The sequence below is a fragment of the Watersipora subatra genome, chromosome 9 (assembly GCF_963576615.1).
Source record: "Watersipora subatra chromosome 9, tzWatSuba1.1, whole genome shotgun sequence".
Classification (NCBI taxonomy): Eukaryota; Metazoa; Bryozoa; class Gymnolaemata; order Cheilostomatida; family Watersiporidae; genus Watersipora; species Watersipora subatra.
Window position 1 is genome coordinate 39,307,829 of NC_088716.1, and position 27,871 is coordinate 39,335,699.

Consider the following 27,871-nt stretch of genomic DNA (forward strand, 5'->3'; position numbering starts at 1 on the left):
TATATGTCATGGGAGAAGAGACCGAGTCTATCCATAATCAGTTAACCATAAGAGCACAAAAAGTCGTATCAGGCACAGCAGATGCTGCAGATACAATTTATGTTAGAACAATGGAGGCTTTTGATGATTATTTCAATCCTCAAGAGAATACTTTACACTAAAGAATTTTGTTTAGTTCGCGAGTGCAGTCTAGTAAGGAGACGAATCTGGTTTCAGTTGGAGAGATACTGTTTGTTTGTATTTACCCAATCCCTGAAAAACCTCCCCATATTTACCAAGTATACTTGTTATGCTAGGGTCCTGTGTTACCTCAGACACAATGCCAGGCAATAAACCCAAATCCCTGCTAGTGGATAGACTCAATAGAGTAACAGCTGACTGATCAATTACATAGAACTGGGCTACTGTATCATTTGATTTGTGCTCACCCTCCAATGCTAACAAGATGGGTAATTCTACTTTACCAATGACCGGTATTTTGTACCCCGAATACCCGGACAGAGTAGCTCCAGAGCGAACTACAGTGTTAACCCCCAGTTTTTTCAGATTCTCGATGGACATTACATTCACTTCTGCTCCAGTGTCTACTTTCGCCTTGTGGGGTAAACCCCTAACAACTAGATCTACTAGCCACTCACGATCTACCTTACTAGAACTATTGACAGGAGAAATACAATTTACGCTAAAATAGTCTTGGCCATCATCAAAACCTTCTCTACTATCATGTACAGTAATAGCATGTGCTTGATTGCTAATGCGCGGTCTAGCTTTACACACCCTAGCAAAATGGTTGAACTTATTACAGATTTTACAGCGCTTGTTATAAGCAGGGCATTGTCCTCTGTTATGGTCTAACCCACATAAATTACAGTTTGTTATGTGGTTTGACTTAGCTGCACTGCTTTGAGACTGCCCTTTGTAGTTTCTACATGTAGATACTGTACTGCTGCCTTTGCCTTCTGCTTCCGCATGCTGACTACCATGCCCCAGGGATTTTTGGGACAACTGGTTCTTAGAGTAGTGGTTATCTCCCATTGACAGCTGATGAATCGAGAGCTCTGCTATTGCCATAGCAGCTCCATCAATCTCGCACTTCTGATTTTGCAAGATAACCTCTTTCGATCTCATGGCTGATTTAATGTCCTCCAGTGTGACATCAGGTTTTAACTGCAGTTCCCGAGATAAAGCTTTGTCACACATTCCAGCCAATAATCTTGTTTTTATCATGTCTTGTTTAATAGCATCTTCAGTCCAGCTACACTTAGCTGCCAAGTCATACATCTCTCGAATGAACTGTTCCACCAGTTAATGATGGAGGCAGTGGCAGGAGTGCCCGGAGTAGATGTATTCATTGATGATATTTTGGTTCATGGCAGTACACTTAGTGAACATAATAGTAGGCTAGAGCAGGTGTTGGCCAAACTAAAAAGCACAGGCATAAACCTCAACAAAGATAAATGTGTGGTGGGTAAAGAGCAGGTAGAATTTTTGGGTCACTTGTTGACAGCCCAAGGTATCAAGCTGCAGCAGGGTAAGCTGAAAGCTGTTGAGGATATGATGGTTCCTCAGAACAGAAAGGAACTAGAGAGCTACTTGGGTTTTGTCACTTATTTGTCCAAGTTTATTGAGAATCTCTCTCAGCTAACTGTGCCACTTCGACAAGTGTGTAGAAAGGATGTCCAGTTTCAATGGGAGAAGCCACAGAATGATGCTTTTGAGAGTATCAAGAAGTCTATTCTGCAATTACCTGTTTTGGCATACTTTGACCCTGACAAACCAATCACTCTTTCATCTGATGCCAGTGCTCACAGTCTAGGGGCAGTGTTACTTCAAGAGGGCAGACCCATCGAATTTGCTGCCAAGTCTTTGACGGCGTCACAGCAAAACTATTCTCAAATTGAGAAGGAGCTTATGGCCATTGTATTTGCCTGTCAGAGGTTCAAATACTACATATGGGGAAGGGGTCCGATCAAGATTGAGACAGATCATAGAAGCCTTTTGGGGTTGTTTCAGAAAGATTGGGAGATCTGACTCCCAGGCTAGCAAAGATGAGACATGAACTTTTGACTTATCCTATTGACATGCGGTTAACCTTTAAGCTTGGTAAAGAAATGATTTTAGCCGACATTCTATCAAGGAGTTGTCCCCCCAATGGGAAAGAAAATACCGAGCTGGATATTGATCCAATGGTGCAGATATGTTCTGTGGTGATACGCTCAGAGGAAGTTCTGGCTAAATATCAAAGAGCCACTGCTCAGAATGAGGAGTTGGCGATGGTTATGAGCTATGTTAATAAAGGATGGCCTACAGAGCGGAAAAGCTGTGCTAGTAGAGCACTGGCCTATTGGAGTCTTAAAAACTTGCTCACGGTAGTTGATGGAGTAGTTTTTATGGGTCTCGGTTAGTGATACCAAATATGCTGCGACACGAGGTTCTTAGAGATCTACATCTGGCTCACCAAGGAGTAAGCAAAACATTTCAAAAAGCTCAGACATCAGTGTTTTGGCCAGGGATCAGACGAAGAATAGAAGAAAAGTGTCTGTCTTGCGAACAATGCAGGGAGTTTGATAGAGCAGAGGCTAAGGAACCATTGATATCTACTCCAGTGCCTCAATATCCGTTCCAAGTAGTAGGTGCTGATTTGTTTACTGTTGGTGGCGATGATTACCTTTTAGTTGTAGACTACCTGAGTAAATTTCCAGTTGTTAAATGCCTCCAACATTCTACTGTTGCTTCTCAGGTGATCAGTAGTCTAAGGGAAGTCTTTTCAGACTTTGGATGTCCTGAGGTGGTAATCTCAGATAATGGTCCTCAGTTTCGGTGTAATGAGTTTGCTACATTCTGTAAAGACTGGACAATAGAGCACCACACTAGCTCTCCTTTACACCCTGCCGAAAATGGTCAGGTTGAGCGCTGGGTAGGGACAGTTAAAGCCATGATTCAAAAGTGTGATGCTGAAGGCAAGAACTGGCGGAAGGCTCTGCTGTCATTGAGAAACACTCCTGTGGATCAAAACTTGCCATCTCCATCTCAACTCCTTCAAGGTAGAGTGTTCCGGGACAATATCCCTGTTGCATCTACACAGTACCTGGTCAATGGCTATGACATCGAGGGCATATGGGTGCAATTAGGAGAGAAGCAATCTAAGCAGAAATATTATTTTGATCGAAAAAGTGGTGCTGAAAAGTCACCTTTAGAAGTTGGTCAAAATTGCCATTTTATGCCAGCAAGAGGGAAATGGATACCAGGTACGGTTCAGGGTGTAGACAGTGCTAGGTCATATATAATCAGTACATCTAGTGGTAATACCTTTAGGCGAAATAGAATGCATGTCCGGTCAAGTCAGGTAGTTAATCCACAGGGAAGCCTTCAGGTACCTCGGGTTCCATTAAGTACGCCTACAGTTGAATCTACTGATTCAGTACACTCCGGAAATGTAACACCACGGGAGGACCCTGTTGTTAGTGGGGCCTCACCGGGCAGGGTAGGCTTGGAGCAAACTACTAGCAGTGGCAGGCGGGTTAGGCTGCCAGTAAGGTTTTCAGACTATGAAATGTGAAGCTCTGTGTCTACTAGCCCGTGCAAGGTTACCCAGCTATAGGTATTTCTTTTAGGCTTCACTGTTGTTTTGAAGCGTATAATTCATTTTCAGTGTTTGGTTAATACTGATTTTCATTTACTTTTACTCTTGCATGGTGCAATATAAAGGCCCAATTTTTAGACTAGTCACTCACCATAGGGAGGCTTTAGCGTGTAGAAACACAGTAGTTAGGCTTTTCAGTTATGATATTCCAAGTTATATACCTTTTGGCTTTTTGCGTTGTGTTTTTGATCTATTATTGGTATTGGGAAAAAAGATGATGTTATGCAATGTCCGGTTGTGCATGCGCACCACGGACATCGGCATTGTGCTTATGCTAGCGATCAATAAACGACAAGGCTCTGAACTTGTTACCTCTATCATCACCAACATCTTGCATTATATATTACAAAGTATGACAGAAACCAGAAGAATTTTCAATTCTTCTGAAGGTTTCAACTTTTTCATACCCTGCGAAAATAAACCACATGTTTTATGCTAGCCTTATCTCGCCCTCCCAGACATTAAAAACCATCGCTGCCTCGCCCATATCTACCTTATCGTAACAATAAATGTAAACATCCCTCAATTCTTCAGCTTGAAAATGCTCAATGTTTAGCTGAATATAAAAAATAAATATGACCAAAACTACGTAGCTACCTTTAAAATTATACGAGTGCAAACATTAATATATATGAGTAAAAAGGAAAATAAAACTGAAATCGTTGGTAATCATCAACAAACGGACGCATCCAGCTATTACAAAACGTGCGAGTTGGAGTCGTTGTGTGGAAATACAGCGTTCTGATTGGCTGCTACCTTATGCACTTTCAAGTTTTGCTAAGCTGCATGCGTACTGGCAGATTTCATTTTCTACGAAAATATAATCACCGTAAAACCTGTATTTAAACGCCATATTTATTTGGACGTTACCTCTATTTGAGCGCCACTATGGGAGAGATTTTGAAAAATAGAGCGCCACCCTTTAATGAACGCCATTTCCATTTGAATGCCACTTCTATTTGATTGCCAGTAATAGACATTCTTAATCTTTGCGAATCTATAATAGCGAGTGATCAGTAGAAAAGTGTACACAAAAATGTGCTAATATTGACTCAACGCCACAAATAGCAATTTATTCGTTCAGGCTATTAGTACGTACACGTAGTTCTTTGTTTTACCCGGTCTTGATACATTGGACTGAAAGTTTATCTTTACTTTTGCGAAAAGTTTTTTTTTTCACATTCTAACGCATGAAAGTTTTGCTCTGCTAAAAAATTGTTTAGACGCTAATATCGTTTAGTTCAGCAATCCAAAAAAAGAGTTCAGGTTAGCAGACATTGTGGAAGGTATTGAACAGCTTGCAGATGATGAAATAGTTTCATACGAAAGCAACAATCAGAACGCAACCTGCCGAGCAAACGATGCAAATACATGTATATTCTTTAAAAAAAAAGTAATATTTGTTTGTGCATGTATAATACTTTTGGTTTGTTTATGCCAGTTGTTCTTGAATATATAGTTGTAAAGTTTGAAAGATCATTACTAAAATTAAACTTCTAAACTTGCAGATTTGTGGTAATTTGAAATCAAATTACAAAGAATGGGCGCTCCAAACTTTGATATAACTCAAATTTTCAGTTCCTATTCAACTAATGGTCGTACCTCTTGTATTATGTGTAGAGCACGACCCAGCGATATCCTTTGTCCTTGCCGTGAATATAGTTTGACGAATCTATGTCTCTTTTTGTGGCGAGTGTCTGTGTGGCTTGGAGGACCACTACTGCATATAGTTAATGTCCTTTTCTACAATAGTAGTGGTTTTATGTGGCCATGTGTCTGTCTTTTTTGGAAGCTATCTTCTCCTAGCTCACCATTAGCTATCTCACTCTCCACTCCCTCTATATAACTAGGGTAAGTGGTAATATTAGATTAGTATACTATAGAATTACATGTTTCTGGTTGTTGTTAACAGTAAGTAAAGGTATAATGTTATCTGAGGTGTAGTCTGTTCAGTATCTCGGTATAGACTGACTAAGAGAAAGAAATGCATTTGCTATTATACTGTCTTGTCAAGTGTGAGTTGTCTGTCACGAGGCCAACAATATAATCTTGGAGCGGCAACTCCGAATCTCAATAATTATTGGACAAGCAACCCGGCACTGCTGGAAAAAGTAATGGCTAAATGAATAGGTATGAATTATTCAACTCATATCAACTTGTGTTCCATTGAACGTAAAAAGCCAGTTCTGGCACAATGTGGGCAACATTTGATTCACTCGTGAGAGGGCTAAGTTTATCTTCTCAACATTTTGACAAAGGGTTTGAAAAATACGACGACATACTTTTATTTAAGCGTCATATCTAATAAAGCTCCATTCTTAACTGAAGAGTTAAAAATGAACACCATGACGGTGAAATAAAGGTTTTACGGTAGTAGCGATAAACGGCCATAGTAAATTCGCGTGTTTAGTTCGCTGGGTTGGCGCCAAAGCTCTGACTGAAATTAAACAATTCCTTGAAGTATTTCCGGCTATTTTATCGATTCAACGGTAAAACTAAAACTGTTTGAAACTAATACTAATTTAATACTGTTCACTTCTTTCGAACACACTAAAGCACGTGTAAAGGTGTGCCTCTTATTCATAAGTCATTAGCCAGCGTTTGCCAATTGTGCTCTATTGCATATTGAATAGAGACTAGCGGTATTAGCATGTTGCCTGTGCGGATAGTTAGCCGTCTTCGACTTTAGTTCCTTGAAGCTGCTTGAAGGGAAAATATTATAGTCGACAGAATTTTTGTTGGATATTGTTGGTGGCTCTTCTCTAGTTATTGCTTTAGTCGAAACCATAGTTGTTGGTTCATCATGTGAGATTGACAGTGCACTGTGATTTTCTTCATTAGCTAGTATGCGGTGTAAGAACGCCTGCCTTGTTGACGCATACTTCAAGGCAGCCGAAAGCTTGCTGTAATTTGTTTTTAATATTAATGTTGACGTACATAGCTAAACAAAATACAGCTTATCTATGTATTGTGTCTATGTCTTCTGTTTTTACGTGTGCCAAGTTTTAGAATGCTTTCGTACACCTCTCGTTACTTAATCGATATATCCTAGGTGCACCTGAACGCATTTATCACACATGGTGTGATGCAACTTGGTACGCACAGGTCATTGTAAGTGGTACTTGATGAATATTTTTAGAGATCTGATTTGGATGAGCTACATGAACTAAGTTGTCCACTTTATCCAAAACACCATCTGTTGAATAATTTTTACCAAATTTTCTTATACATATATATAGTCTTATGGTCAATTAAAATGATCAGTTTATATTTTTTATAATTTAAACTTTGATTAAATTTTTCTGTAATTTGTAAACCTTTTTTGATCTGTTGAATCAAATGCAAACAGGCTAAGCCGTTTTGTATTTTGCAGAAACATAATTCTGACCCCTTAGTCTCAGATAATTTCGGTAGTTTTGTGGTTTTTGAAACAATCATGAATGTAAAAATGTAGGCCTAAGCAAAAGTGGACCTGACCTAGCATGTACACTGATGTGTGTTAGAACAAACATTGATATTGTGTAAACGAATGCGTAATAACACACATCGTATGAATTTATCTCTGGCAGTGGCAATGTCTGGTACAGGCTGAATATATGAACTTAGCTAGTCTAGGATTAATGGACAGTTCTGTTATTGCAATATTGACTTTTTCTTGTGCTGTCTATGTGCACATGATGTGTTAGTTTTTCATATAAATCTGTCTCCAATACAATGCAATTTGCACTATTTTGATCGGCCATTTTATCAGCACCAATTTTTATCCAGAATAAAAGTATTTTGACCACCCAAAATATTAAATGCATGCATAGCCAATGCTAGTTAATAATGTATAGCATTGCAATGCTAATTTAGGTATACTGGTTTAAAGAAAGTCAAGTTTTGGTTACTCAGCAACCACACCTTGGCTATTGTGAAGCTTACACGTGGGTACCAATTTATCAGAATAGATCGCTAATCCACAGACACATTAACAAACATGCTTGGGACCAGTAATCATGTCTTATATTTACCAGGGCTGGCATTTTTCCGGGAAAAACTGTTTTTCCCAGGGCAACGGGAAAAACTGTTTTTCCAGGGCAGCGGGAAAAACTGGAAACAACTGGTAAAAACTGGGAACAACTGGGAAATATTATAATGCCAGAATTTGTTATCCAAATATTTTGCTAAACAATGAAATTTAATAAAAATGAAAAATTCGACTAAACAATTAGTTGTGTGTCTCCATATTTATATCAATCAACAGCAATGTAAATCAAATAGTGTTTAAAAGTAGGAAAAATTAGAAAAAATCAACACCCAAGGTTTGGGTCAACGTTAAATAATGATGAGTCTTTTACTGTCCAATAATAGAGCTGTTTTGACGTGTATTGTTTAGCACTTTTTCCTTAGTGCAGACCAAGCTGCGCAACAGGCTTGGAGTGGAGAAAGCATCCAAACTGGTAGCTTGATACCAAAGCCTAAAAACAATTTCTCCAGGGTATGATTCGGCCGAATTCGAGGATTAAATTTTCTTAGACAATCAATTCTCAATACTCTAATCCGTTTGTTCAGTTCACCGGTCTCGACTACTTGGCATTATCTTCAAGTGTTTTCGCTTTTCAATTATTTCCTAATTGTTGTATTATGCTTACTGTCATGTTTCACACATATCAATTCTGCTTTTCATTCAATATTACTATTTAATATATGTAAATAAACGAATGTTGTTTTGTGATCTGGTCTTTTCATTCAATATTCAGTCGATAAACCAATTATAAAGGTTATGCGCTTTTTAGCCTGTGTACTGTTAAAGAGCCATAAAGAAGCTTTATGACAGCTGATGGTATAAGTGTATTGTTATTCTTTGCTTAAGCATTAGTCAACTTGTTAAAAAAGAGGTTTTTTAGTTTTTCCCACTTTTGGACAAAAATGAGTCTTTCCCGGGGCGGTAAAAACTGGTATAAACCGGCGATAATAACCGCCATGTGAAATACTATGCCAACCCTGATATTTAATCGCCCAAATATATATACATAGTCTTTACACACGTAGTATATATGCACATTTAGTATATATACACATGTAGTATATATACACATGTAGTATATATGCATTAGTGTATCGATGCATATTAGTATATATATATAAAATATGTATAAGTGGAACTTCACTCTATAAGTTGAACATTTTATTACTAATAGTTTCATGTGGTACAATAAGTATCACACTCTTCAGATAAAATGTCTAAAATGAATTTCATACACCAGTAATATGCTGTTATGCAGAGTTAGATAAGCTGATAATTGGATGAGAGTACAGAAGCCAAAAGCCAAATAGTTAAGTGATACAATTACGTAGCAAGAACTTAGATGAATGTCTGCATGATGATAATAGCCCGTTATGTTTATTAAGGGTGCCTAGTGATCGTCTGTAAATAATAAAGAATTTCTCCCATAAGCATAAGTTACACTTGTTGGAGATAGTGTTGTATGCTTTAGCATGTCGTAGAGTTTTCCATGATATTGAGTAGTTGGTATTATTGTCCTTTAGTGACCATATATATTTGTTTAATTCAGTAGTTTCTCTTAGATGGGGGGTTGAAAGAAGCTTTATGGTTAGTGAAACGTGTCTTGAAAGTGTTCTCTGTTAGTCCAATGTATGTTCGGTCTGGTGAATCGGTGTTGGTTTTCACAATAGCCTGGTATATTAATGATGTTTTCGGGCATTCTCTATTCATCGGGCACTCTTCTCTTTTTCTACAGTTGCATGTTCGGTCTTCATTTGCAGTGTTGGTAGTCAGTATAGTTTTGTTGTGAACATTGATGAACTCTTTTATATTGTTTATACAACTGTAGCTAATTTTGATATTGTTGCTGTTGAATATTTTATGTAGTGGGTGCCTTGTCGTGAATTCCTTCTTGACTAGTTTGATGAAAAGTTTACAGATGTTAGTATAGACATTATTGCTAGTTTATTAGTATAGACATTATGTTAGTATAGACATTTAGCTCTGATTTATCATTGAGCACTCTGTAACGAACTGTGCAGCATCCACTTTATATATGTATATATATTCTGAGCGTTTCAACAAGCTAACTTATACTTATCTCCATTTATTATTTATCTGTTGAAATCCCAGTATTAAGCTAGCAAATGGCTGTTTGTATTTATTAATGTGCCTATTGATGCGCAAAGCGTTGTTTCCTGTCGTTCTGATTGCTTAGACATATAAACATTGATCTTGAGACGAGTCCTCAAACTCCCAGGTCTCTGATAGAAGAACTAAGCTTGAGCAGCCATTACCACCCATTTTGGAGGAAACAATTTGTTGTATTAGTACATTAGTACATGCATGTATCAAATAAAAAGTTATTGTGTTTATCTTGAATTCTCTTCAATGCAACTGAACCAAATCTACATATTTGTGCTTCTCAGAAATGTCAGTCTGGTTACTCTATGGATATGAAGCTTTACATGTGGATTTACATGTGGATCCGCTAATGTGTAATTGTAACCTAATCACAAGCATCAAATCTAGGTTAGAATTGTGTTAGACAGTTAGAGAGTGTTAACATTGTCTGTTTGTTATTGCTTGTAGTCACATCCTGTAATGAGTTGACTCCTTCAAGTTATGGAGCTATGGATGAGAGTGGTAAGTTTTCTTTCCTTTCTTTCCATCGCGAGTTCTCCTAAGCAACAAATAATATGTATGTGTGCTTTTTTTCCTCAAGGTCTGCTTTCCTGTTCTCTATTGAAGGGTAAAAGGCAGTTACATAGCTGATTTTTAGTTGCCGCAATGTTTTCTTCATGTTGGTTCATATGCATCTTCTATCTTCACTAATTCAGACACCGGTTGTGATTTTTCTTATAAAAAGGCTATTTTGAATACACTCACTTATTTATATTAGCTACAAAATGTATTTGCACATATCCATCTGCCTTTAGTAACTTTCAAAAGTTCAACGTCAAAGGAATTGGCTAATGATACGCAGAGGATGCAAAAGTGTTTGGAATAAACGCTAACATGTTGGACCTTGGGCTAACACCCAGCTCCAACTTGAGTAGTTGCACTCTGCGGTGTTCATTGGAAGGTAGTAGTAAAAATGAGTTTGTGACCATTTTGGCTATCTTTTGGTGTGCGAGCCTTGTTTACTCAGTTCATAGAAGTATGGATCACCTCTCACAAGCCTATAATTAAGTTTTTTAATTCATGTCTAACTGTATGTTAGAGCTTCAAATTGAAAAAGTGAGACTTGGGACTGAGATCACTTTTCGTTACTTGTCATAGGCTATCGTACTTCGTCGAATACAAAAGGTTTTAGTCAATCAAACCAGTAACAGATTTTAAAAACCATTGCGATCCTTGATAAAGAATGGCTGCTCTCATCTCACAGTGCTTGCTAAACACTCACATTTGTAATTTTCTAGACATACGGCGATACCACGATCCCATCCTTAACCGATTCACAATCTTACACAAACCTTTGTTCGAAAATGTATTGGCTATCTATTGACTGGCAATTGTGGTTGCGAGAAATATTCAATTACAGTGCACCCACGAGTTACGATGACGCTGTTCTATATTTGTTTGCCTTGTGATGTAGAACACACTGAATTTTTGCCCTCTTGATACGAGTTATTTTTCGCCATACGAAATCAAACATTTATCTAGAAATTCAAATTCGGCAGTCAGTGTGCTAATTACGTCGGAATAAGAAATATGCTGATATGGTATTTGGCGAAATCCCTAACAATGGGTAAAAGAGATGCGATGCTCGATCTCGCGCAGTTCGGCGTTATTAGTTATTGTGAAAACGAAACCAGAAACAGATAAATGATAATATTTTAGTGACAAACAAGTTGATGTTCAGTACAATAATTAAAAGTGCATATTAAAACTTATCTTCAAGTATGTGTTTAATAGTAAGCTAAATTCGTTTAAGTTTAATTCAATGTTTATTTTATACGTCTGCCTCGAAAGTGAAAACTCCCTATGGTTTGTACTGCACATATTACATTGCAACGTTACATTTTCTTGCAGATCATAACCACTAGAGTTACGGTAGGTAGCATTAGCTACTAAGGTTAACATATCGTTTTGTTACTAATTTTTAATATGTGCTGTGCATATATAAAACTTTCAGGTTAGAAAAATCATGATTTTTTTAATCAAAAAAAATGGATTTTTTTAAATTTAAAACAGATTTTTTTGAAAACATGAATTACCTGCTTGTTTGCATAACCGCTAACATAATATTATTTTGTTGAAGTGTGCCATATGAAAACATTAGCAACAAAGCAACTTTGCATCACTTCAATAAATTTACTAAAAGTAGTTTTTATTTTAATTTTGACCAAGTTATGCAGTTCATATTCCCAGTAGACCCTCTATAAGTCCCATTTTTTGACATGAAAAAAAATTATCAGACACGATTTTCTTAGGATGATTTAAATCATCTAATTTTAATTCACCAGCGCTGAAAATTTTGATTGTTTTTAACGGGGGTGTTTGCATGAGATATTTACTATGGGTTGCTATACATCTCTCTATGTGAAATTTTGCCTCGCGATATAAACACCAAAGTGAATTAAAATTGTATAGCGAGGGTCCACTGTACTCCAGTTTCTCATGGCAGAAATTGGACCTGCAACCATATATTTCAGCCCAATTTCTCATTCTAGTTATGTGCACTAGAATGTTTTCGTTGAAGCATGATTGTACTTTTATTATTTTCACCATTGAAAATAATCATCTTGCTATACAGTGGAACCTCGGTTCTCGAACATAATCCGTTCCAGAAGGTTGTTCGAAAACTGAGTTTCTCGAGATCCGAGACAATTTTTCCCATTAGAGTTATTGGATGTAAGTATAAACTACTGTATACTGCATACTATAAATAAAAACAGGTAGATATAGATTGTGTTTGATTTTAATAAAAGATTTTTTACTTATGATGGTGAAAAAATAGTAAACATTTGGTATGTTTTGCTCTTGAAACATCGAAGACATTAAAGGTTAAGATACAATACCAAAAGTGGCAAAATTTGATAATGAAGCAGCAAAAAATGTAGCAGATCAGTTACATCAAATATTGTGTGAATAAGAAAATAGAAACAGCAATGGCAGGTTTGCTTCACATCTTTGAAGGAGAATCCTCCTCCAAAACAATTTAGGGTACCCTAGGACACTTTTATTTCGCTAGTATTTAGTTTCGTGAGTAGCACACAGAGTAAACTTTTGCTGCAACTTAATTTCGCGGCTCTGATGAGTGCGAAAATATAATGATGTGAAAATAAATGCAGTGGAAAACACAAGATTACACTCCTCAGGTCCAGTTCGCTAATAAGAAAAAATTTCAATTTTGGACTAGTTCGTATTTGTAAACCGCAGGTCGAAATGTGTGGGTGAGATTGATAATTCAATTTGATCACTTGCTGCCAAGTGTTTATTGGACTATCAATGACGTCTAGGTCAGGGTCGTATAGCTTCACAGAGTCCCGCGACCAGCAGAAGCGTATACGGGAGCTCGCTGGATTCCAAACAAACAGGCCGCGCCTACTATTTTTATAAACTTATAACGGAGAGGCCGCAACATTAATCAACAAAAACTACTCCCATTAGCAGTCACTTTAAAATTGATTGTTGTATCATACACCATTTGAAAAAAGACAAAATTTCCTACAAAAAGCTACTAATATCGTTTTTTTTTAAACGTAAAGTAACTGCAGAAAAGAGCAGTTTGAGAGCCAGGTATGAATATTCCATTAGAGATCAGTATGTCGATCGGGTTTGTTTGGAAACATGGGTTTTTGTTTCCGTTTTTGGTCGCGAGACTTTGTAGAGCTATATGACTTTGACAGTACAGAGCTGTATAACTTTACAGAGTTTCGCGACTAACGGAAGCGTATATTTGAGCTTGCACGGCTCCAAACAAACAAGCCGCGCCCACTGTTGTTTTATATATAAGTTATAATGGAGAGGCCGCAACACTAACCAACAAAAATTACTCCCATTGGCAGTCGCTCTGAAATTGATTGTTGTATTATACACCATTTGAAAAAAGACAAAATTCCCTACAAGAAACTACAAATGATTTTTTTAATAAAGTACATGCAAAAAAGTGAGATGTTGAGAGCGAGGTAAGAATATTCCATTGGAGATCAGTATGTCAATCGGGTTTGTTTGGAATCAAGCGTTTTTGTTTCCGGTTTTTGTCGCGGGACTCCGTGAAACTATACGACACTGATCTAGGTCCCTCCTGCCGTGAATTTCACATGTCTTTCACACGCAAGTCCCAAGAAGAAGAAAATAGATAACAACCAACTTCACAACCAAAACTGTATAACGTGGTTGGACCTGGTGAGGGTTGATATTGTTTTTGGTTGGTAATAAAGTTCATCACTACAATAATTATTATTCAATTTTATGACTTCACCTACCAGACTTTCACCTTCATCAGTTACAAATTCGGGGACTAAACTGATATCATCATCTTAATTTGCTTTGCCATGCTGCTCAGTCCGTGTATTAGCTATAATGAGTTTACCAGAAATTTCCCATTGATACCAACCACACGACAATTACCTGCATTTCTATTATGACGATTTTATTGTGGATATCAATGAATAAAGCCATTTAACGTCGTGTTTTCGCTCGTTCGTTATGATAGTTTAGTTTAGCTCATGAAATTTTTGTGAGAGGGTGACTCCGCGAAAATGCGAAAGTTAGAAAACGCGAATACATATGTGTCGTAAGGTAATTCGACTGGAGGAGCTGTCTCCCTTTCACATCTCTTCAGTAGAGGAGACATCGTCCCAGGTGGTTATTTTCTTTTTCAAAGAGTTTTTGAAATGTAACTTGCTTCTCCCTTTTCAACGAATGTTTCCATGCTGTTTCCGGAGCTGCTCCAAATGTTTAATTCCATTCCGCATGCTTCGGTTTGTTCGAGAACCAAATTTATGTTCGAGATCCAAGACTTAGAAAACCCCAGTATTTTGGTTGAAAACCGAGTTGGTCGAAAGCAGAAGCGTTCGAGCACCGAGGTTTCACTGTACTTGCATTGAAATATTATGTTACTGCTTTGACATTGTTATTCCTTGAATTTTTGTCTTGCGCTTTATGCCTTGAAATGTCGTAAGATCAATATTACCAATGTAAGGCATGATCAACCTCCCTGATCATCTCTCATTCCCTCCATACATACTGTAATTTTGCTGAACAGCTAAGAAAATGTTTAAGCCTGAAGACTGTCATGGAAGCATGTGACAAATCATCTGCTGGTTCCAGGTGCTAAGAGTCGGAGTCTGAAGTACAGACTGGAACATGCTGTTGATATGTCTACTCACCTGCAAGGTCGGTAGGCAGTGACAGTTTTTCAGTTAGAGGAAGCGTCTCCGGCTGATTCTGCCCCTAGCTACAGCTTATTTATCGTTTCTTGTTGATTTTTCTGTCATTGCTTTGAGTGTATCGAAAAGGGCTAGTCGCTCTACTCACTGAAATGGTATTTACCAAGAGTGTATCCCGACAGATTCAATCGAGTTTCTTAGTTGTCACATAATCCCAGTTTGACAAGTCTTGTTAGTGATCGTACGAAGTGGCTGTAATGATGGTCAAGAAGTAATGGGAAATTTCATTGGCTAATGTTAATCCATCTACTCAATCTCAGTCATTGAACACATTATCATCACTAGAATATAACGTATATAACATGTGTTTTTCATGGATATACAGCGAATCCTCGCTACTTTGCAGTCCCAAATTTTGCATCAAAAATTAAAGAAAATAAAAGAGATAGTGAATTAAATTTATGACCGTCATTGCGCCAGCAGCCGTTGCTGTTTTCCATTTACCTGTTAATTGCCAGTTAATTGTTAAGTACCAGTTAACCCCATTTACCCGTTGTGAAGTGTAAAAGAGCTGTGCTCTTCTGACGCCCTTCATCATGCCGCCTAATTACCCAAGGCTCTAAATCCTGTGATGAACATAAGAAAAAGAGATAATATCTACGATTAATGAAAAAGTAACAAAAATAAGTTCTTTTTTGCAGATTTTCACTTTTCGGTTAATTGCTACCCCGCACCCTTGCAAAAGGTGAAAGGATGGTTGTGCAACATGAAGAAATTGAGTATGAATTTAATCTCTGGCCGTAATATTTAGTCGAGTTCAGGTGTTTCCGCTGCCTGACTGAATCAAATTCTATATGGCAAATGCTGTTCAGGGGTGTCTCATCTCTAATATGTCTAAAACTCAGCGTTGGTCATCATGTACCTACCACTTGTCACTCCAGGTTTGTGCCATATTTAGGAACAAATCGAAAATACAAGTTCAAGAACCTATTGACGCTAATTAGTTTTTACTTTTGCATAGTCGAGAGCTGCTTGTACCAAAGAGCACTCTAGGCTGAAGTACACTTCAGAAAGATTAAACGAGTTTGCAGATAAATTCAGATGCGCTATCATTCATTCTAGCATTGAATACCATTCAATTTGTTTAATCAGCCTTGTGACATTCATGACGTGGCATGGTCTTGATTGGTTTGTTAACTAGTTGTAAGTGTGTATTGAAATACAGTTTGTACCTCACCAAATCCTAGTAGTTTGATGGACAGTGGACGCTCATACAGTGTAAACAATCTGTTCTGCAAACATTTACGTTATAGAGGATTTCATATTATACCAACTGTAAAATATATATAAATTGTCTGATCCGTTCCAAGATCGTCTCAAACTCACCCCTTTGGCCCTTTAAAAAAGGCAAAGAACTAAAGCTAACTTTTTAATCTAGTGGCATTACCGAAATTTTTAAACTTGTATTAAATATATCTAAACGTGCTCATAATACAATGATATTTGGTAAAACACCAGTAAAAATGTTGGGCAACGCACAGCAAATGTCATCAAACGGAAAGAACACTACTTCACCATTATTCGGGTTAAAACTATAACGGTTTGTACGATTTTACAAAACTCGTAAAAATATTAACAGTAGCAGCATATCCATTTAGCACTTGTTCATAATCATTTCATGACTTAAAATCAACTGGAAAATTACAATTAGTGTCTTGAAATTCTTTATTTGCATCGAAATCATTTATGACCGACCATTGGCGACCAACAAACGAGTCGCATCGATTTTTTCGCGATATCGCTCTAATAAATTTTGTTATTAAAACGAAGGAAGTAGGTAAAGATATTTGAAAACTGTTAGAAATGGAAGTGAAATTTCTGGTCTGGTCTAACATCCTGTGCAAAAATTAATTTGATTGTTTACGCTGTTACTTAGAAACAGCTTTTGTAAACAAGGCCATGTGGAGGCCGGAAAATTGGCGGTTAGGTATTCTGACACAGCCAACGCAAGGCCGGAAAACCCGGCTGTTAGGGTTCAAAGGGTTAAATAAACAATTTCATATAGGTTGAAGTGTCCAGTCAGTACAAGCTCTTAAATTTGATTTGAACTACGAGAGCCTTAACTCATTCGCACCCGACACGAGTTCACTCGCATATTTATAACGCTGCTAGACACCCAACGTGAGTTATCTCACCTGTTATCTCGCCAACTTTACACACTCCTTTTATCGTTATTTTTAAATTATAAAAGCCGAGCTTTGATTAGTTAAAGCACATGAATCGTATAATTTTTTTATCATATACCGTACAGAAGGAATTTATTCGCGGAGTTATATTTCGCGAAAATTGCCATTTCATGCATATTCGCGGATTAATTTATTCGCAGCTGAAAACTGCTACTCTCTATGAAGAGTTAACTTTATTACGTCTACCAATAGAATTAAACCTACGCATGCGCGCATTGCGTGTTTCGTTTTCTATTTAGCTTACAACTACGGGTGGATCGTGCTAAGGCGGGACAGCTAAGCTATAAATTTTTTGCTGCGTTCAGAGGTTTTTTACGAATATTCATAGATTTGGAGGCCTTTGATGAACCAACAATTTGTGGTAAGTAATGAGTTTTTTCAAAACCATTTACTAAGTTAGTTGAATTTTATTTTGGTTCTTCGGTAAAATGCAATATTTATTTTTTCCATCCCTACCGCTTCATTAATTGTTTTAGTGTGAGAGAGAGATTTTTCATCATACACACAAGCACAATACTGCAAGGGTGGTATATGTCATTCTTAGAAGATCACCAATCATTCAGGGAGGTCTGGAAATTGAGGTAGAAGTGACCACAGCTACTTACGAGGAGAATATATCTGTTTTAAAAAAAGGAACAAAAATGCCTTTACCAGCACAAATCTTTGGCCAACTGGCAGAACTTTGCAATAGGAAGCCACGAGGAGAGTTCTGATGATAACTTCCTTACCAGCCATGTAGTAGCGAGAGAATCGCCTTTAACATCTACCCAAGACAGTGACAGCGATATAGAGCTGCTATTACCAAAATAACTAGTCAGAGAGCACCATTACACGCTAGTATTCACTTATTAAGAGTACCAGTTTAATTTTATTGCTCTAGACAACCGCCATATAGACTTAATTGTTTATATTTACTCCATTCATCGTTTGTAAAATTTTATTTGTATTTGAAATATTTTATTTGTACACTCAAGTTTGTAATAAATTTTAATATATCTATACATGAAATAAAACATAATTTAATCATGTTTGCTGCAGCGATATCAAGGAGTTGTTGTCGGTGAAGGGGTCTAGGTTGACTGGTTGCTTCTCTGCCAATATTCCTGCCTTGATAAATATTACTAATTGTCTCTAGTTTTCGTAATCGGAGTACATTGATTTATTCTCAATCTGCAGTAAACACACAAAAAAGAAAAAAATATTAGTGAGTTTTAAGGAAGTACAAAAACAATAGCTGCGGTATTTAATGAAATCGATCAGTTTTTAAACAAAAGAATTAACTAATGCAGTTAATTATGGAAAAACGTATCTGCACTGCAAATCAAATACATGTACATACCATAATGTCCAGATCAGAATCGTGATCATTCTCAACTTCGGCATTAGAGGTTGATGGAGTTGATTTCAATGTAAAAAGACTAGGAGAGATTTTTGCGATGACGAAGCCATGCCGAGTAATTTGTGAAAACCTTGAATAATTTGATAAAGTTTGATGCAATGGCAATAAAACTCGAACCCCCGGCGATGATTTTAAAGAAGTTTTAGAACTCGGCTACGTTTAGTACTTCTGCCTAGCGGCTATTTTGAAATGATGCCATTATGCATATCTTGTAACAACCTTGAATAATTTTGTAAAGAAATGTGATGCATTGGCAATGGTGTTAGCTCAAAGCCCAGGCAATGATTTTAAAAATGTTTTGGAACTCAACTACGTTTAGTATTTATGCCTAGCGGCTAGTTTTTAATTTGATGCAGTAGTTATTCTCCCTTGTGATTAAAAATAGAACTAATCATTCACAGAATTAATAATTCGCGGAATTGACTGTTCGCGAAATCACGAATTTTTACAACTATCAAGTATTTTCATCCTGTAGAGTAAGCGGTAAGCAATAAAATAAGCGGTAAGAGCACACAACACCAATTATGAAAATTCTGACGTCACAACTTTCGAGCCTATACCATTGAACATTTTGGGGTAGAGCTCTGGGGAAATCCTCTGGGAAAAATGTCCTTCACATCATGTCAAATAATGGCTCATTTGAAAGCCAAGATATGGAAGAACCTGAATAAGCTGAAACAGTACTTATGTAATTGATGTGCTTCAACTCATTCACATCCAGTTAATTTTTAGGCGATTAGCCCCAGATACCGCTAAACTTTCAGAAAATTGCCGTAGTTCAACTTACTACTACAGGAGACAGACTTGAGATAATTTATTCAATCAAATTGCAAAAGAACCAACCAATTCTTTTCTTTCAAAATATATTACATTCATATAGACACCTTGTATCCCTTCTATGTAGATCCGTGCCTCAAACAAGGTAGTTTTGGAAAATTTCCAATTTTGAAAAAATTGTCATTTGCTGAAACAAAGTTAGACTTGCACCATAAAAATTACAAAATGTACAAATTTTGACTAAAATTACTCATTTATTACAGACAATACATATTTATGAATATTATTTATACATTTGCAGTTAGTCATGAACATGAAAATCATGAAACTCCAACTCAAACTTTTCCTCACGAACATCATCCTTCAAACAAAACCATAGCAAATCTTTATGCCAATATAACTCAAATAAAACGTAATGAAAATGTTTCAAATAATTAAAATATGTTCAATAACTCTGTTCTTGACTTTTTAGGCTTCATAAACAGCTCTAAGAATCAATATGATCCTATCGAAACTGAAAGATAACGTTAGTCTGACTGTGGCTGGCAGCGTGAAGAGTACATTTTTATTCGAGCATAACGATTCAAATTGGCAAAATTAAAAGTTAATAAAAACTTTGAAACATGAAAAATAATGTTTTAATTTGATTTATGCAGTCTTTTAATGTCTTACCACTTCTGAGTCTGCATGTTTACTTCTGGAGTTGAAAAAAAATTATCACGAACGATAAAATTTCAAATCGGCAAGATGATTTCCGGTTTTGTAGAATTGAGATGAATGCACTAATTTGGTAATAACTTTTGCCAGAGACGTCATAGAGGCATATTTTAAAGTTTGTCTGATTGGCCAGAAATTTTTCTTTGTAACTAATCAAAAATTTTGTTTTATAATTTAAAAATAACAATGCAACGAGTTGGTAAATTTCAGACGCGAGTTAACTCGCGTCGGGTGCCTAGCAACGTTATAAATATGCGAGTTAACTCGCGCCTCGGTGCGAATGAGTTAAGAAGAAAATTTTCTGGCCAATCAGAAAAATCTTCAAACATGCCTCATTGATATCTCTGGCAAGTTATAACTAAAAAACTAGATCCGGATATCGAGGTCTACCTAAAGGGGCGGTCACGCGAGAGCCGAAACGAACTAAACGACGTCGGTGTCAGTTGTAAACTGTTCGGCCGAAGACATTTCTGGCCGAAACGAATCATTTCGGTCCTGCTCGAAATTTCGTGGCTGAACCCCTGCTCTTTAATTAATGGCTAGTTAAAATTCTAGCGAGCACACGTCACATTTTTCGTTACGTGTGTGAGCAAAGTTAAAAAAGAAATGGGATGATCCTTTTATTTCGTTAATTAAACAACATGAAGCAATTTACGACAAGGCTCACCCAGACTTCATCAAAAAAGATGGCGGCATTTGCAATATTTGGTCCTTCATTTCAAATTAAATGAGAGCACAAAATTATATGGAATTTGTTGGTAAATAAGTAAAATAATTGATAGACGTCATCCATTTCCGTATGATGATATATTGTAAAAGGATTTTGACGGGCTTTACTCAGGCACAATGAAGCGTTTGATTGTGTTGCTTGCATAAATGTAAGAGAATGGGTGTGGTTTTCTTTCGTGTAGAATAGAAGTAGATATGTAGAAGTAATATCCTGATGAAGAATTGTTGACTAATTTATTCATGTAAGACCACAGTACTATGATAAAGACTGTTTTTGTTTGTTATGTACTCAGCATAGAAGAACATTCATCTGTTAACAAAAAATATTATTTTGTTGATGGGAAAGGTTGGCAAAATCTTTGTATCAAGTGATTTGTTTTGAGCAGCTGAACAATCTTCTGATAAATCTGCTGCGTAATTATAATTTATAATTGTTCCTCAAAGTTTTTTGTTTCCAGCAGTAATATTTAACTCAAATACATAAAAACTACTAATGAAACAGTGTCCTGTCTCTATGCGTATGGTATCTAGGAAGCCAAGTGACTTCGGATGCAGTGTGACATGTGGCTTAGCCGAACCGAAACAACATCTGAACCAAACCTAAGTCGGTTCGGCCATCGTGTGACAATGGCTTAAACTGGAAGTCATGGTTGCAACTTAGAATTTTATCATTCGCGATCAATTATTTTTCAACTCCAGAAATAAATATGCAGACTCAGAAGTGGTAAGATAGTGAAAACTGCAAAAATCAAATTAAAACATTATTTTTAATGTTTTAAAGTTTTCATTAATTTTTAGTTGTGCCAATTTGAATTGTTATGCTCGGATAAGAATGCACTTTGTAGGCAGTCAGCCGGAGTCAACCTGAAGTTATCATTCACTTTCGATAGGATCATATTGATTCTTAGAGCTGTCTATGAAGTCTGAAAAGTCAAGAACAGTGTTATTAAATATATTTTTATTATTTGAAACATGCTTATGACCGTTTATCTGAGTTATATTAGCTATATTATTATATTGGTTTTAAGGATGATTCGAAATTTGAAAAGTTTGAAATTAGAGTTTCGTGACATTCGTGTTCATGACTAACTGTGTATGTATAAATAATATTCATAACTGTGTAATGTATACATGTAATACATGAGTAGTTTTAGTCAAACTTTGTATATTTTGCAATTTCTAAGGTGCAAGTTAAACTTTATTTCAGCAAATAACAATTTTTTCAATATCGGAAATTTTCTTAAACTACCTTCTTTAGGACACAGATCTACATGAAAGGGATACGAATTGTTTATGAATATATAATATTATTTGAAAGAGGAGACGTGGCTGGTTTTTGTGAACCTTGAATGAGTAAATCACCTCAAATTTGTCTGCTGTAGTAGTAATTTGAATTACGGCAACTTTCTGAAAATTGAGCAGTATTTGGGGCTAATCGCCTGGAAATTAGTCGAGTATGAATGAGTTAAATGTATCATTTTTGTTCATGCTGCACTTGGGACAGAAAACGAAGTATAGCGGTATTTAGTATACGTGTAGGCCTATGTATATTTTTATTATTTTCAGTCCTATCGGATATTTTTTGTTGCAGACTAGACCGAAAGTTTTTTCAGTCTATTAGACAAAAAAATTTACCATTTTTTCGGAAAAAAAGTGAGAAATTTGATTTAAAGTCCTGAACCCCAAACCAAGTAGAAGTGATAAGAAGAGTATAGTTGTCGATACAAACTAATAATGCCAAAAATATTACACAGCCATTAAATTAATAAGTTCAGTTTAGTTTTTTTATTATTTTGAAGGCAGAAGGGGATTGTAGGAAGATCTTAGAACGGATTAGGCTAATTACATGTCTTTTACGCTGTACATATAACATGAAATCGCCATAATGTGAACGGTGTCGGAGCGGATTATTTACGTTGTAGAAGCATCTACTGTATATGTAAACATGTATGAAGTATTGCATTCCCGACAATTGCGATTCGTAGTTATCAAAATTTGAACGGTCCCTCCATCAAAGGCAGATCAAGGGTGGCAAATCTTATTGGTTGTGGTTCAAGTCTTTTAATCCAATCTGAACTAGCTGTTTTTGTAAATAGTTGTAGAAATTCTTGTTACACACATCCCTTAACCAGGTCTTTTGGTTGAAACCTGATGAAGATATATGTTGTGAATTGATGACTGTTAGCCCTGGAGATCTACTGAACTCGCATGCGTTCATCATCGCTTTTTGTCTTTGCCTGAAAGGTTAAGCAATTTCAACATTGATAGGGAAATACGTTTTGGTTTCAACTTTTTTGATTATAAAACCATCAAAAGTAGACCAAACCCAAAATTTTAAAAACGGATTTTGATATATGTCAATGAACAAAAAGATTCTGAAGCAGCGCGCTCGGTAAATTAAGAGCGGAAAGGCTGACGGCAGTTCTTGTGTTTCGTAGTATGACTTGTCTTCCGCCTTCGGTGTAAACTATCATTTGACTTTATAGTGGCGACCTCAGGGTCTCATTATAAATAGTGTGGTTAGAAACCATGATATTTGTAGATTTAGCTGTTTTCACTTTCTATCTTTTGTTTTTGACTTATTAGCTTTCATCCGATTTCTTTACTGTTGCTCATCTATTTGTAGAAGTCATCGCTGAATATACTCGTCGACATGCCTTCCTAGTTGACCTGCTGCCGTGGATAGCGCCTGCTATCAAGGATGAACCAGATAATTGTACAAAGCAGCCTCCTATCGCAGTAAAAGACCAATCAGTCCCTCTTTTCCCTTCTGATAAGGACAATCCTGCATTATCATCTAGTCTTGCCTCTAGTTCATCCATCTCTGTTGCCGCCGCTCCAATGTCTGCCGTAATTGTCGTAAAGCAAGAAAATGACAAAAAGTCTCGAATCAAGTTTAATTGCAATTACTGTGATTTTAAAGGAAAATCCAAAATGCACCTACATGAGCATTTGTACAAAAAGCATAGAGGTAGTCAGTTTCACCAGTGTAATTTATGTAATTATAAGGGAAAGTTTAGATGTCACCTCCGTAACCACATGGCGAGAGTTCATCCAGGCCAGAGAGATCATGGTTGTCCGTTGTGTGGAGAAGTCGTACACGCAGAGACTATCTATCATCACATGACTATTCATTCCACTATGCTCGATGGTCAGAATTACACCTGCCTTATTAAAGATTGTCGATACCGCGGACGTTTACCGACCTATTTAGCTCATCTCTCTAAGAAGCATTCGAATATACGCTTGTTACGCAAGCATCAGTTCAAAAACATTAGTGGATGTGACAGTATCCAAGGACAGGTCACTTGCAGCTCTTGCGATTTTTCTTGCAAATACAAAGAGACGCTCGAGGTTCATATGAAAAAAAAGCATTTGAAAGCTTGGAACGTGAAATCTGAGGTTGAAGACTCAGGTGTTGCCCTTTATAGCGGAATGATTAAGGTCAAATCTGAGTAACTTAACATACTTGAGCTTTTACCAATGATTTGTATGTCTTTGATTTTTTCTTTTTAAATTTTCTTCCTGAGAACATTAATTGTATAGCGTGGTTTTGATATCAATGTACATGCTTGATTTTTGTTAAGCATATTTATACATATTTCGGTCATTAGCTCTTGCACAGGAGATATTTGATGGTGTTTTTAATATACATACACTGTCTGAAAGGTATCATAGGTGCTCTATCTTATTTCAGAAAATTCTGAAACAAGACACACTGTATACTCTTTGTATTATTTGTGTGTCATTTGTATTGATAGATAGTTATAGTAGTTCAATGTATCGCTTTAGTCTAATGATTATTTGGCTAGTTTTATGCTGGTTTAGCGATTTGTACTGCATATCGTCAATTTAGATTGGTCGAGTGAACCAGTCTATTTATTAAGAATAAAGAATGTTTAAAAATATTGTATGGACTTCATATTAAAACAACAATATTCTTGGAAAGGTGCTAAGTAGCATTAGTTGATGAAAGGCAACGTTTGCACCAACAAACAACCTTTAAATTTGGGCACTATTGCCCTGAACCAATAAACAAGAGTGTATTGGTTTTTCTAATAAGGTGAAATCTCTGAAACCCACATGAATAGTTTACAGTGGGAAATTTTTTTATTGCATCATTTGACTTTATTCCAAGCAAGGAACCCATACATCTAAAATTCACCATCTCAGCAACCTGAATTCTTTATATATAATGTTGCATATTCGCTACATTGGGCATAAGGTAACAACAGTATATATATTGGGCATAAAATGCCCGAACTTGTTGCTCAAAGTGCAAAAATGATAGCAGTAAACAGAGATAATAGATGACTGATGCAGGACTGAAATGTTTATGGTTATATGGAAATGTAAAAGCACTGATAAAATATTATTTATAAATGATGGGAACTATTTATGAAAGTCCATAAAGCAATTTTGGCTTTCATTGAAACACAATCTCACATCCCATTTGGTGCATATGGTGTTTTTAAAATTTGTCTCACAATGTTTACATCTGCCTCTTATCAACATTGGTTGGCCAATGTGCAAAGCAATATTTTCGTACACCGTCTGAGGGAGCATGATGTCTGTTTTTTGTGGTTACCCAGATGAAGCAATACTGAAGCTTGCCCTCTCTTTGAAGGTTGGCCTCTCTTTAGCGGACTGTTAATTTTTATTGGTGTTGAGGCAAGATCTGTCTGCAAAAAACCATCAACATGTATGGAAATTACAAAGTTAGTGTAGCACAAATTGCTAGACAGAACTGTTCCAGTGTTGACCATACCTCTTTCCTTGATTTCTTCAGTCGTGATGCTGGGAAAGAAATTATCTGCAGAAACCTTGTAGTCAGCATTGACAGGAAGTGAAGATATCAGCCTTAAAACAACATCAGCGCTTCGACCATGCTCTGTTCTAACTCCAGTGCCAACTCGGTAGGCATCGAAGTCATATAGAATTACGCTGGGATCTGTTTATGCCCAGATTTTGAAGCCACATGGATGTGGTTTACTTTTTAAATATATTGCCGAATTCGGCTTGCTTCGCCACGGAACTGGCACATTGTCTAATTGATGCAGGCACATTCTGTAGGTGTAAGTTTTAGGCAACATTCTCTTATTTGGTCAGGGAAAGGTCGTAACTTCCACTGTTTATTTTTCTTGTCATCCTCAATCACTGTAAGGTTGTTAACAAAATGCAAGGTGGCTAGAATTTTCTCAAACCAATTTCTGCTCATGACACCTGTCACAGGAGGATAAACCGTTTCCCAATATTGCCTCACATAATTCATCGTCACTAGCCTCATATGAATGTACATCCTAATTACCTGTTCAAGTTCTTTGTTACTGATGTTGACTGGCTTTCCAGAGTTTTGTGTGCTATGAAGATGGGCATTACTCACAATATTGTCTAACACACTGTCTGGAGTGAGCTGTCGAAAGCATTCATATGGTGTGTTGATTTTCACACTTGCGGGGGTGTAGCATCAAAAAAATCTGAATCCAGTGGTGTAAAATGTTTTTTTTCGCCATTTTGGGCTGCGGCTTGATGTTGAAGCTGTGGCAAAGTTTACTTAAGGTATGTCATCTTCGAAAAGGCTAATCTACATATGTTGTTACTAAAGTGAGCTGCAAGCATTGTTCAATAGAAGATATGGCATCTTTTCGTAAAATTATTACTGCAGGGGTTTACAACTGCAGAATAACAGACTTTCATTCAGGAAATGGAATGCTGACACCCTGCGTTTCTTGATAATACCGCTTGAGATTTGCAATGAACTCTCACCTGATTTTGAGGTATTTCGTAGTTTTCATCCTCATCAATGTCATCAATATCCTACAGTTCGTCTTCGTTCTGCAAGCAGTTTATCTTGCGGATTAAGTCTTCAGCTAATGTCCGTTTTGACACAAAGCTGAGTATAGAAAAAATGAGTAGAAAAATCAAAATGTGCGATTTTTGTTTACCAAGCACTTAGACAAGTCAGCACTCTGTTTTGATTCATAAAATTAATTCAGAATTACCGGAAAAAGTATAATAACAATTAGTTTTATTATAAATGTAAAGAATAACAATCATAACGATTATATAAACAATAATATTTAGTATTATTATTGTCTATGTAATCATTACAATTGTTAATTTTTACATAGAAATTTTCAAATAAGGCAAATGGATTATATATATATATATCCTATATCCAGGGTCTGAAGTGGAGAGACTTTCTTGGGGATACTCTCTGTCATGCTAGGACGGTGGTGTCTAGGGCCATTGGCCCTGCTCGCCACAACCGGTGTCAGTTCGAGAGGGGCGCTGCGACCTCTCGGTAGAGGGAGGTCCGGGGGTACTCCCCCGGGAAAATTTGTGCATGAATGCCCCTAAATGATGCTGTTTTCCATAACTTAAAACATAACTTACCACAGCATGCATGTATTAAAATTTTTTATTTTACATACATAACCTGAAGGAAAAAACAACAATACATGTTTTAATACATGAACAGAGTATCGTGTGACCATCAACATTCACATGCTGACAAATATTGCAATACAACGTCAAAACAGCAGAATGGGATTGATATGGGAAACTTCCCTGAAATAATAAACAGTCTCAGCAAGAATGGTGAGGAAGATATACTCTGAGCTCCCCATAGCAAGCTACCATCTATTGAATGAAAGCAGTACAGCATGCATAGGTTCAATTTACAAGACAATTGCAACCTACTATCTCTGTGATGAAAGTGACAACCCACAGCGAGCTATCATCTATTTGAGGAACCCATTTGCTTACAAAGCAAGCTATCACCTATAACAAAGCTATTATCTCTGTAATAAAAATAACCATACAGCGAGCTACCATCACTAACTTACAAAGCAAGCTATTACCTATAACCAAGCATAAGCATGTGCACAGTAGTTGTCACTACCTTCTGGCTTTTTCTGTTTCACTGACATAGTTTCACTGGCTGCATGGTGACCTCTTTTCATCCAGTTTTTCACATACTTAGTTGAATTGAAAAAGATGACTGGGAGGACCAGACACTCACTGACCCTG

General features: G+C 36.7%; 2 protein-coding genes across 3 annotated transcripts in view; one reads left to right on the plus strand and one right to left on the minus strand.

Moving 5' to 3' along the window:
- Window positions 1-3,841, minus strand: part of LOC137403725 (peptidyl-prolyl cis-trans isomerase sig-7-like) — a 52,196-nt gene extending 48,355 nt beyond the window's left edge. Inside the window, exon 1 of the mRNA XM_068089740.1 lies at window positions 3,735-3,841. Within this exon, the coding sequence (XP_067945841.1) occupies window positions 3,735-3,737 (3 nt within the window). The 5' untranslated portion in view covers window positions 3,738-3,841. The remainder of the gene's footprint in view (window positions 1-3,734) is intronic.
- A 2,221-nt stretch (window positions 3,842-6,062) lies between these two features.
- On the plus strand, window positions 6,063-24,738 carry LOC137404323 (RE1-silencing transcription factor B-like). Of its 2 annotated transcripts, none has more exons than XM_068090517.1 (4): window positions 6,063-6,132; window positions 10,224-10,277; window positions 14,913-14,978; window positions 23,466-24,738. In XM_068090517.1, the coding sequence occupies exons 2-4, from the start codon at window positions 10,265-10,267 to the stop codon at window positions 24,296-24,298; spliced, it is 912 nt and encodes a 303-aa protein (XP_067946618.1). In that variant the 5' UTR covers window positions 6,063-6,132; window positions 10,224-10,264; the 3' UTR covers window positions 24,299-24,738. The 2 variants fall into 2 exon arrangements, with proteins under 2 accessions (XP_067946618.1, XP_067946617.1); XM_068090516.1 differs by having other exon boundaries at window positions 6,085-6,210.
- The last annotated feature ends 3,133 nt before the right edge of the window (window positions 24,739-27,871 follow it).

What these genes read in the sequence shown, in the direction of transcription:
- LOC137404323 (XM_068090517.1), top strand. An exon ending in TATGTCTACTCACCTGCAAG is followed by an intron (nt 14,979 to 23,465) that starts GTCGGTAGGCAG and finishes ATCTATTTGTAG; the next exon opens with AAGTCATCGCTGAATATACT.